The sequence below is a fragment of the Oncorhynchus keta genome, chromosome 34 (genome assembly GCF_023373465.1).
Source record: "Oncorhynchus keta strain PuntledgeMale-10-30-2019 chromosome 34, Oket_V2, whole genome shotgun sequence".
Lineage (NCBI taxonomy): Eukaryota > Metazoa > Chordata > Actinopteri > Salmoniformes > Salmonidae > Oncorhynchus > Oncorhynchus keta.
The window spans coordinates 58,662,675-58,674,720 of NC_068454.1; the positions used below are offsets into that span (position 1 = coordinate 58,662,675).

General features: G+C 43.0%; 1 protein-coding gene across 2 annotated transcripts in view; it reads right to left on the reverse strand.

Moving 5' to 3' along the window:
* Positions 1-312: 312 nt before the first annotated feature.
* Positions 313-12,046, reverse strand: part of LOC118367365 (mannosyl-oligosaccharide 1,2-alpha-mannosidase IA) — a 204,358-nt gene continuing 192,624 nt past the window's right edge. For both annotated transcript variants that reach the window (XM_035750748.2, XM_035750749.2), the window contains exons 10-12: positions 4,828-5,000; positions 3,820-3,935; positions 313-2,268 (exon numbers count right to left, since the gene is read on the reverse strand). In XM_035750748.2, the coding sequence (XP_035606641.1) occupies positions 2,124-2,268; positions 3,820-3,935; positions 4,828-5,000 (434 nt within the window). In that variant the 3' untranslated portion in view covers positions 313-2,123. The remainder of the gene's footprint in view (positions 2,269-3,819; positions 3,936-4,827; positions 5,001-12,046) is intronic.

Genomic DNA, 12,046 nt, shown 5'->3' on the forward strand with positions numbered 1-12,046 from the left:
TCTGATATTGATGTTGACAGCCTTGGGTGCTAAGGTATAGGAGACGTTATATTGGTAGACCTGGAGCACAAAGCAACAGAAAGCAGTGCTTTGCCAATTGCAGCATTGGTGATACGTGATACAGTTTCATATGTGAAGTATGGCGAAGCTCTTAGGTCTTCCATATCAATAGGTTAAGTTGACAGTGTGTTCAGGAAATACACTCAGTCAATGTGTTGGAAGTTGAGGTCAAACATAGATTTAACATACAGTAAACACCATAAGCAGTAATATTAGGGACAGACAACAACAAAAGAATCCAGACAAAGCAAATGAAGTTCCTTTAAATGTACAAAGTTGCACAGGTCTTTTATCAGTATTTGAAAATATTCAACAATGAAAGATAAGTAATAACAATAATTCATATCAACCAGAACTATAATTAAAGTCAAGCGTTTTTTCCTCTTTTACAGAAACACCTGAGGGAAGCAAATGAAAAAGCAATGAAAATAATGACGTAATTAAGTCAAATAAATCACAAAGGAAACTGAAGATAAGCTAATACAGGGGACCCTTACATTCATCCAGGTATGTACAGCACATTCTCTCTGCATTGGACAGCAGTGATGATACGAATAAGGATGAAATAGGAAAGCGCCATTCACATTCCCCTCTACGAAATACATTTTTAGGAAACCCTTAGCCTCAAGTCTAACTTTCCCCACTGCGGATTTGAGAGAGCTGGAGCTCTCGATGAGAGCTGATAACTTTGGCAAGCATATTTGAGCCCAGTCATACTAAGCGACTGAGACTAGCTGTGGTGATCTTGCCTCTGGGGTGGTTGTGAGTGCTTGTGTTACAGTAGCAGGGCTGTCACTTGTGTTGGAGTCACAGGACTGACACTCGTTCTACAGTGCTGCAGTAACAGGACTTATACTTGTGTTACAGTGTTACAGTCACAGGACCGACACCTGTGTTACAGTAAAAAGGACTGACAGTTGTGTTAAAGTCACAGGACTCACACAATGTGAAGCTACGCTCTGAAAGGCGGTAAAGGAGGATTCAACGCAGACTTGCCCCGATGAAAATATGTCACCAGTATTGTACTCGAAACAAATGACAAAGACAAACAATTTATAAAAATGGTCCCTGGACATGTAAGACACTCCAACAACCTCTTCCGTTTTCAATTTTCTGTCTGTTGTTATTCATTTAACCTGTTTCTGCAAGGAAACTCTGAATAAACAATCCTTTTCAAGGTGGGTTTTGAGTATTACATTTCACAATTGTCTATACATTTAATATTCAACACCATTCATCCCTCCCTATTCGTCTGTCACCTTACTATTGGTCAAACCTCACCACAAAAAAGGATGTGTTAAGGGAATTGTGAGGGGGTGAACAAAAGAACAAACAACTTTGGTCAAAGAGACAGAGAAAAAAAACCCAGCAGAAAAAAGCAATGACAAGATCAGGTGAAATCATTAATTGATTGCGGTGAAAAACGGAATCAAAGCAAAAGCTCAGTGGTTCTCTCTCTCTCTCTCTCTCTCTCTCTCTCTCTCTCTCTCTCTCTCTCTCTCTCTCTCTCTCTCTCTCTCTCTCTCTCTCTCTCTCTCTCTCTCTCTCTCTCTCTCTCTCTCTCTCTCTCTCTCTCTCTCTCTCTCTCTCTCTCTCTCTCTCTCTCTCTCTCTCTCTCTCTCTCTCTCTCTCTCTCTCTCTCTCTCTCAATACGGCCCATAATACAGCACTCTTCCCATTACATTTGGGTCTGCAAGATACTCTTGGATTCCTCACAGAGGAAAGAAGGAAAGAAAAAAAGGTGCTCTTTTCATGAAAATCATGTTCGTCCTGATTGTCCACAGAAAGTAACGCCGGCAGGAAGTAGTCCCGGCCCGGCTCAAGGATATACAATCACAGCGTATACGACAAGATCCTTTACTGGAAAGGAATTGAGTCTGTGACAGGGCCCAAGGGACGTGGGCCCTGCATTTTGTTGTGTTGTTGTTACCTGTGTGTAATGCTGTCCTGTGTGGGTCTGTGTGTGTGTCTAAAGTGTGTGTGTTGTATGCATGTGATGTAAGAATACGTGTTACTCTGTGTCTGTATGCAGGTGAGTTGTGCAGTGGTTGTACAGTAGGTTGCTACTCCGAGGTTGTCTTGTCGTGTGTCCCTCCCTCCCCCTGTAGGCAGCTCTTGCGGACGACGGGCAGGGGGTGAGCCTCCGTGTTGAACACCCAGTCCTCCAGAGGCAGTAGGTCATCGTCAGAGAAGAGCAGGTATAGATACCTGAGAGGGACAAACAGAGTCAGTGTCTGGGGGAAACGAACGGCTCGAATAAAGGATTCGCACGCCGGCTAGTTTTCTCCTAGACTACGGGTATCTAAACAAATGCATCATGCTATTGTATGAGCCAATAAAGCATGTTTTAATCATGGTTGGGCAGTGATAGATGACCTACTGATGTGACGACATGACATTCATGACAAGTCTCTTTTGTAATGTCTCAAGACTATTGAATGAAATAATTGAATTATTGACGCATACAATAAATGATGAACAACAGCAAGGTGAAGCGTGTGCTTAATTTAAAGCCTGTCTGGAGATCGCCCCCCCCCATTTTTTAAATAAAATAAAACAATTATAACTCATCTTATCTCTCCTGAAAAGATTTAGTATAATACACAGCTTTCTCCATTTTCCCACCAACGTTTTTTAAGGGTTCTTTATCTAAGGGGGCCCAGACGACACTCACACGTCCCTCACGGTCTGAAGCAACATCACTATGTGGATTGTCCACATCACTTAACCAGCCCATCACAAACGGAATCTGAGAGGGGGCGAGATGGGAGTCTTTCAGCTGAATCTAAATGGGAATTCCTCCATTTCTATTCCTTTCACGATAAGGTTGGTCTGTAAATGTTGAGATGAAGATACTGTGCTTGAGTGCACTCAACATATTGTGTGAATATCTTGGCCTAATGTGAGTGTTCTCGCGACAGACAGACAGACAGACAGACAGACCAGTAAATAGGGTGGAAAGTGTATACCATAGCTAACGAGAAAACATTTCTTCATGCTTTAGAGTCTAAACCAGGGGGATGGGGGTTCCAAGCTAACGTATGGAATTTTTTAAAGATGGTCATACCAAGGATCATTTATCTATTTGATATGAAGTTTTAGGATCCTTTAAGGTATACAACTATTATTTGACGAAACATTGAATTTAGCCTTACTGCTATTAGCCCATAGAAATGCATTGAATAACAGCTTCGCACATGGATAAACAAACAGATATTTCCCCCAACAATCTAAAAGAAGTTTGTTCTGAACAGTCTATCCTATATCTGAGAGATATAAGGAAGGTCAGGAATGATTTCATTTTCTTGTGAGGCTTGTGGTCGTCCTAGAGCAAAACAACCAACACCTTTCTTCCCATAGAGGGGTCAAACTACCGCAGACGTTTTGGTGAGGAGGCAGATTTCTCGGGATGTCTCGTGGTCTGACAAAACCCGCTCTGGCTCTGCCACCTTTCACCGCAGACGCGGAAGGGCGACATCGGTGGATGCGGTGGATTGAGAAGCAGCCGGTGAAAAAAGATATCTGGAGCTTAAAACTAACAGAATTTTGATGGGTATTTTTGTATTATGCTAATTCGATCAACTCTAGGGGGATTTAAACTGCAATTGCCATTTACTTCTTACTACTTCTCAGAAACTGTAAATGCCACTTACACTTAGTGGAAGAAGCTCTGTAGCCGTTTACAAATCAAAAAAAGCTAAGTGTTTGCTGGCATAGTCTCAGTATGGGGGGGGGGTTGACTGGCCGTGTTAGACTTACTTGAGTGTCTCGGAGAGGAAAAAGCTTTGTTGCATGTTATCGTGGCTGACTGTCTGGGCGTACACGTCTCGGATCCCAGAGAAACCAGCTTCGACTCTGCAGTGTTGCTCCAGAGCCTGGGGGGAAGAATAGAAAGAAGCGCACAGGAGGGATGTTCATGTCAAAATGGACATGTACAATACCAGCAGTTAGCCAATGGGCACAGACAGCATCTCCCTACCTATCGACGTAATGACGGCAATTCCTATCAAATCAAACTCCCAGTAGTAGGACTGCAGCGCTCAAGTACTGGAGTAGCGCAATGCTGATACGGGAACATAAGGTTGGTTATGGAGAGCCAGAGACAGATGTGTCAACCTGGTACCATGTCCTCAAACACACTCTTTTGCCTCACAGTACACCAAACATAAAGCCTACTTATATTAAGGTCTTGTTCTGGGGCACCTTATACAATATTCCACAGCATCCAGTAGCACGAGTGAGAACAAGAGCTTGGGGTTGAGGTGTTGAATGGGGGCAGAGCTAATAGCGTGGCTCGCAATCCCCTTAGCCATTGCAAACAGGGGGTTGGGATGATAGATATAGCATTCATCCTGTGTGATCAGACTGACACATGCATTAATTATGGGGCACAAAGGGTTGTCAAACCCCACACTTTGCTTCTTCTCGTGCAGATGCAACAGTAAGAACAGGGGTCTGTGTTAATTATGGTGCATTAGTCTGCTGTTGTCAAGGGGCAGTAATATGCTAATCAGCCTGGCTCGTACTGCCCTCAAACTGCCTTGTTAGACGTAGCATCGAAGGACCGTGACCATGTTCAATTATATGTACTGTACATTAGTTCCTCGAGAGAATACGCATGGACAGAGACCAGTACAGATGTCAGATCTCAATTTGAACCCTTTCGTCGCAGGAGGAAAACTAGATTTAAAAGTTATAAGTCATTGCTTTAGTGACATTATGGCTGCATCATGAAGACTGTGCAACGTTAACATCTGTGTGACTCACCTCCACTGCCTCCCAGCCCCACTCCCGATACTTGGGGTCATGGGTCAACCTCCACATGTACATGTAGCTCTCGATGACCTCCGGCCGCAGGATGTAGTATCTGTCACTCAGTCTGGTCGCCGTGGCTTCTGCCCCGCCGTCGAATCGGAATGCCTCGGGCCCTAATTTCGTAGCTGAAGGGAGATTAGAGACACAGAGTGAACAGATTAAATGACGTACTTAAAACAAAAACATGGGGGATGAGGAATTTTATTTGAGTCAATTTATTTTTAAGTTAATAGTTTGTTCAATCAGTCTTCTGAGGTACTGAAACAAATCAAAACGAACCACATATATGTGGGTGAATTAGCAACACACTATAAATACTATAGCCCTGGCACAGAATCAGGATTCCGACATTACGCTCTAAAAAAGTCATGGAAAATGAGCTCTACAATAAAGACCTGTTCCCCAGTTGGTCTTGTAATCCAGATGGTCTACACATTCTGTCTCTGTTAGCCGGCTGCCACTCTGGAAGGCCATAGCGACAGCATGTGAACAGGATTCCCATCTACAGTAGCCCAATGGTTGCTATTCTGGGTAGCAATTTCTTTTACATTTAGAGTTCAGGGCAAGTCCATTGGCATGGCAACATTTCACATTTTGAATCTCAATCAGGATGATTGTGTATTACTACGTATGTCACATGACGCATGTTTCACATATTGTGTTTTTTCCCCCCAAACCGTAGTAGGTTATTTGCCAGGTCGTTTGCAGAACCCTTACAAAAAAAAACATGTCAAATTTGCATTTTCACATGTGAAATCACACACACGTTGAGCTTAAACTTCACATGTGAAACCATATTTTCACATGCATTAAATTTAGCGTTCACATGTTCACACGTGAGGAGAATAACATGTTTCACCTCACATGTGAATTGCAGCTTGTGAATATCGGATATTGCAGTTATATTTCACATGTGGAATTGCAAGTTCACACGTGGGGTTGAAATAATGTTATTCCACAGGACAACACCCTGTCGTTCTCAACTAACATCAAGGCGGTGGCCCGTTCCTGTAGGTTCATGCTCTACAACATCCGCAGAGTACGACCCTGCCTCACACAGGAAGCGGCGCAGGTCCTAATCCAGGCACTTGTCATCTCCCGTCTGGATTACTGCAACTCGCTGTTGGCTGGGCTCCCTGCCTGTGCCATTAAACCCCTACAACTCATCCAGAACGCCGCAGCCCGTCTGGTGTTCAACCTTCCCAAGTTCTCTCACGTCACCCCGCTCCTCCGCTCTCTCCACTGGCTTCCAGTTGAAGCTCGCATCCGCTACAAGACCATGGTGCTTGCCTACGGAGCTGTGAGGGGAACGGCACCTCAGTACCTCCAGGCTCTGATCAGGCCCTACACCCAAACAAGGGCACTGCGTTCATCCACCTCTGGCCTGCTCGCCTCCCTACCACTGAGGAAGTACAGTTCCCGCTCAGCCCAGTCAAAACTGTTCGCTGCTCTGGCCCCCCAATGGTGGAACAAACTCCCTCACGACGCCAGGACAGCGGAGTCAATCACCACCTTCCGGAGACACCTGAAACCCCACCTCTTTAAGGAATACCTAGGATAGGATAAAGTAATCCTTCTCACCCCCCCCCTTAAAAGATTTAGATGCACTATTGTAAAGTGGCTGTTCCACTGGATGTCATAAGGTGAATGCACCAATTTGTAAGTCGCTCTGGATAAGAGCGTCTGCTAAATGACTTAAATGTAAATGTAAAATGTAATTCCCTCACATGCGAAAAGCTGGTGTCACATGTTGCAGTAGCAAAGCTTCCACTGGTGGAATTAGGGTGACCACATGTAAAAAGCCCAACTGTGGGACAAGGGAACGATTTTGCAGGACAGTCTCAGAACAGTGGATAGAATAAAAAATCATTCTTACAGGTTAATGGATCGCGTTCAAATGGGGACATAGTTCTGCTGTATGAAGGTCACTGCCTGTTAAAGGGCCAATCCTTAGTAAGTACATCCATTTTTGTACTTACTCACTGCAGTCACTACATCCATCTGGCAGGAGAGGAATGAGAGCAGCAATGGCAGCAGTGGCATTTCACTCCTTGACATCATCTCCTTTCTATTTCAGTACACACGACCGACTCCAACTTTCTCAACTCTTTTTTAGGACCGAGAGCCCATCTGCCTTTTGAACTATTGACTGTTTTATGTTTCTATACATCAACCTTCTTCTCCTCCCCAACAGCGAGGCACACTAGCCAATGACGGAAAACCTTCAGACATTTTCCCTCATGTCTGAATCCATAATAGGGATGTAAAGTTTGTGCCGGAGGGGAGGGCTGCCGTCTTAACGGCTCTTAACCAACCGTGCTATTAACAAAACAAAAAAGTGTTGTTTGTAACTTGTTTTGTACAATATTTTGCTGCTACTGAAAAGAGCTTCTGGACATCAGAACTGAGATTACTCACCTCAAATTGGACGAGGATTTCTTCTTCAATGAGTCAGATGCAAGGGATATACTACAGACACCGGACCAGGCCCAGATCCCCGTTATTCACTGGAAAAGGAAACGTAGGTTTCGCGGAAAGAGATCAGGTTTCCTTGTGAGGATCAGGCAACGAGTGCTTAATCTGTCCTTGCCTTCCGTTCTGCTAGCTAACGTTCAATCGCTGGAAAATAAATGGGACGAACTGCAAGCACGTATATCCTACCAATGGGACATTAAAAACTGTAATATTTTATGTTTCACCGAGCCGTGGCTGAATAACAACATTAAGAACATACAGCTGGTGGGTTATACACACTATCGGCAGGACAGAACAGCAGCCTCTGGTAAGACACGGGGTGGGGGCCTATGCATATTTATAAACAATAGCTGGAGCAGTTTCGAGATTTTGCTCTTCTGAGGTATCTCATTATAAGCTGTAGACCACACTATCTACCTAAAGAGTTTTCATCTGTATTTTTCGAAGCTGTCTACATACCACCACAGACCGAGGCTGGCACAAAAACCACACTCAATGAGCTGTATTCCGCCATAGGAAAACAGGAAAACGCTCACCCAGAGGCGGCACTCCTAGTGGCAAGGGACTTTAATGCAGGGAAACTTAAATCAGCTTTACCTAATTTCTATCAGCATGTTAAATGTGCAACCAGAGGGAAAAAAATTCTAGACCACCTTTACTCCACACACAGAGACTCGTACAAAGCTCTTCCTCACCCTCCATTTGTTAAATCTGACCATAACGCTATCCTCCTGATTCCTGCTTACAAGCAAAAATTAAAGCAGGAAGCACCACTTGGTCTATAAAAAAGTGGTCAGATGAAGCAGATACTAAACTACAGGACTGTTTTGCTAGCAAAGACTGGAACATGTTCCGGGATTCCTCCAATGGCATTGAGGAGTACACCACATCAGTCATTGGCTTTATCAATAAGTGCATCGAGGACTTTGTCCCCACAGTGACTGTACGTACACATCCCAACCAGAAGCCATGGATTACAGGGAACATTCACACTGTGCTAAAGGCTAGAGCTGCCGCTTTAAAAGAAATCCCACTATGCCCTCTGACGAACCATCAAACAGGTAAAGTGTCAATAAAGTACTAAGATCGAATCATACTACACCGGCTACGACGCTTGTCGGATGTGGCAGGGCTTGCAAACTATTACAGACTACAAAGGGAAGCACAGCCAAGAGCTGCCCAGTGACATGAGCATACCAGACGAGCTTACATAACTTCTATGCTCGCTTCGAGGCAAGTAACACTGAAACATGCATGAGAGCATCAGCTGTTCCAGATGACTGTGTGATCACGCTCTCCGCAGTCGATGTGAGTAAGATTTGATTGGATTTGAACTTTAAACAGGTCAACATTCACAGGGTGGCTGGGCCAGACGGATTACCAGGACGTGTACTCCGAGCATGCGCTGACCAACTGGCAAGTGTCTTCACTGACATTTTCAACCTCTCCCTGTCTGAGTCTGTAATACCAACATGTTTCTAGCAGACCACCATAGTCCTGTGCCCAAGAACACTAAGGTAACCTGACTAAATGACTACCGACCCGTAGCACTCACGTCTGTAGCCATGAAATGCTTTGATAGGCTGGTCATGGCTTACATCAACACCATTATCCCAGAAACCCTAGACCCACTCCAATTTGCATACTGCACCAACAGATCCACAGATGATGCAATCTCTATTACACTCCACACTTCCCTTTCCCACATCACAACTAACATGGTCACCAAGCACACCAAGACAGTCGTGAAGAGGGCACAACAAAACCTATTCTTTCAGGAGACTTGAAAAGATTTGGCATGGGTCCTCAGATCATCAAAGGTTCTATAGTTGCACCATCGAGAGCATCCTGACTGGTTGCATCCCTGCCTGGTATGGAAACTGCTCGGCCTCCGACCGCAAGGCACTAAAGAGGGTAGTGCGTATGGCACAGTACATCACTGGGGCCAAGCTTCCTGCCATCCAGGACCTCTACACCAGATGATGTCAGAGGAAGGGCCTAAAAATTGTCAAAGACTCCAGCCACCCTAGACATAGACTGTTCTCTCTGCTGCTGCACGGCAAGCGGTACCGGGGCACCAAGTCTAGTTCCAAGAGGCTTCTAAACAGATTCTACTCCCAAGCCATAAGACTCCTGAACAGCTAATCAAATGGCTACCCAGACTATTTGCATTGCCCCCCACACCTCATGCTGCTGCTACTCTCTGTTATTATCTATGCATAGCCACTTTAATAACTCTACCTACATGTACATAATTACAACAATTACCTCGACACCGGTGCCCCCGCACATTGACACATTGACTCTGTACCAGTACCCCCTGTATATAGCCCCGCTATTGTTATTTACCACTGCGCTTTAATTATTTGTTATTCTTATCTCTTACTTTTTGGGGGGGATTTTCTGAATTGTTGAATTGAATTGTTGGTTGAGGGCTTGAAAGTAAGCATTTCACTGTAAGGTCTACCTGTTGTATTCGGTGCATGGGACAATTAAAATTTGATTTGGCTAGAAGACAGCCGTGTTTTGTTGATGGCACAGATCCAGACAGCAGAGAGGTGCAGCAGAAGGAGAGACCCTTTTAACCTCCTTTCTCACTCCAAGGGCATCCAATCTAACAAAAGCTAAGAGGCTCGGAAGTGAAATATTGAGCAGCTCTCTAATGAGTAGGGGTAAAAATGAAGAAAAAAGCAGAGGATGGCCATAAAAAGGAGGAGGTGCCTTTTGGGTGGAGAGATCAAAAGTCTTCTAAGTATATCAAGAAACCTGTTATGCGATGAGTCGCATCAGCTGCATTTTCAGGATGAAACCGGTCTGCTCACCCTGTGGTGAAAACACTCAAAATTGATTCCCTAATAACATATTTCCGTTAAGTTTCAAGGCCGAGAACGAGAAATCAAGTTCAAGCCAGTTTTTTTCTCCCAAAAGTGAACACAACTCATATTTAAGATTTCCTTCGAGTTCATTCTCCATTCAGACAGTGCACAGTAAATAAAGGATAGTTGAAAAATGTTGGGTTGAATTGACTCTACTGGGAGTTTTCTTAACCCTCGGTAGTGATACGCTCCCTGCAGTTAGTGTTGATAACTGGAGTTGATTGGGACGCAGTACTTTAACCTCCATTATGAGTAACCATAATGTGACACAATAAATATTTAAATAAGGCTTTATACCCTTATAACTCAAAGGAAGTAAACTGAAAGAGAAATGTACTCTGCTGGAGTTGATTATTCATTTGAAACAATACAGAAAATTGAAAAATGGCAAAGGAGTTGATAAAAAATTATACTGAAAAGAATAAAATGGCAATTAGAGTTCAATTTAACCAACTCTTTGCAAGTTGGATATTTACTCCATTTAGTGTAATTTTAACTTCAAAAATATGAACACCATGACCAGAATAGTTAACAATATGAATAGTTTTAACAATATATATATACCATATAAACCCCAAAATAGTGTAAAATGAACTGTGTGTGTGGAATTTCATCAAGCCTGGATGATCTTGGTCTTGTTTGATCTTCGTCCTCTCCAGGTTGAGTTGTGCTACAAATCATTTGCCTGTGGTCTCTGTGAGACTCTCATTCTCTGTTTATTTTACAAATAACAGACATCTTGGTCTTTCTCCATTCTGAATCACCACTGACTGCCTTCAAATGATTACTCCTTTCAAAGGAGGTCTGGTAGGACAGCATGAGTGCACATTGAAGTGTCGAAAGATGATAAAGAATAATTTGGAATAACTTTTTTTAACCCCACGACAACATTCCGCTGAAATTCGAAAATATTTATTTGAAATATGTAACATTAACAAGTCCAATACAGCAAATGAAATATAAACATCCTGTTAATCTACCCATGGTGTCCGATTTAAAAAATGATTTACAGCGAAAGCACAACATATGATTATGTTAGGTCATAGCCAAGTCAAAAAACACACAGCCATTTTCCCAGCCAAAGATAGGAGTCACAAAAAGCAGAAATATAAATAAAATGAATCACTAACCTTTGATGATCTTCATCAGATTACACTCATAGGACATCATGTTACACAATACATGTATGTTTTGTTCGATAATGTGCATATTTATATCCAAAAATCTCAGATTACATTGGCAGGTTTCGTGCAGTAATGTTTTGATTCCAAAACATCCGGTGATTTGGCAGAAATACTCATAATAAATATTGATAAAAGATACAAGTGTTATTCACAGAATTAAAGATCAACCGCTGTGTCGGATTTCAAAAAAACTTTACAGAAAAAGCATAATCTGAGAACGGCGCTCAGCCCAATCCAGACAAAGAAATATCCGCCATTTTGGAGTCAGAAGTTAGAAAAAACACTATAAATATTCACTTATCTTTGATGATCTTCATCAGAAGGCACTCCCAGCAATCAATGTTCGACAATAAATGACTGATTTGTTCCATAAAGTCCATCATTTAGCCATTTGTTGTTAGCGTATTCAGCCCAGTAATCCATTTTAATGAGGCGCGAGCACTTCATTCAGACAAAGACTCTAAATGTTCCGTTACAGTTCGTAGAAACAAGCAAAACGATGTATGGAATCATTCTCTAGGATGTTTTTAACATAAATCGTCAATAAGGTTTCAATCAGAGAATTTCATTGTCTGAAGAAAAGCACTGGAACGAGAGCAAACTCTGTCGGGAGCGCACGTTACAAACCTGAGACAC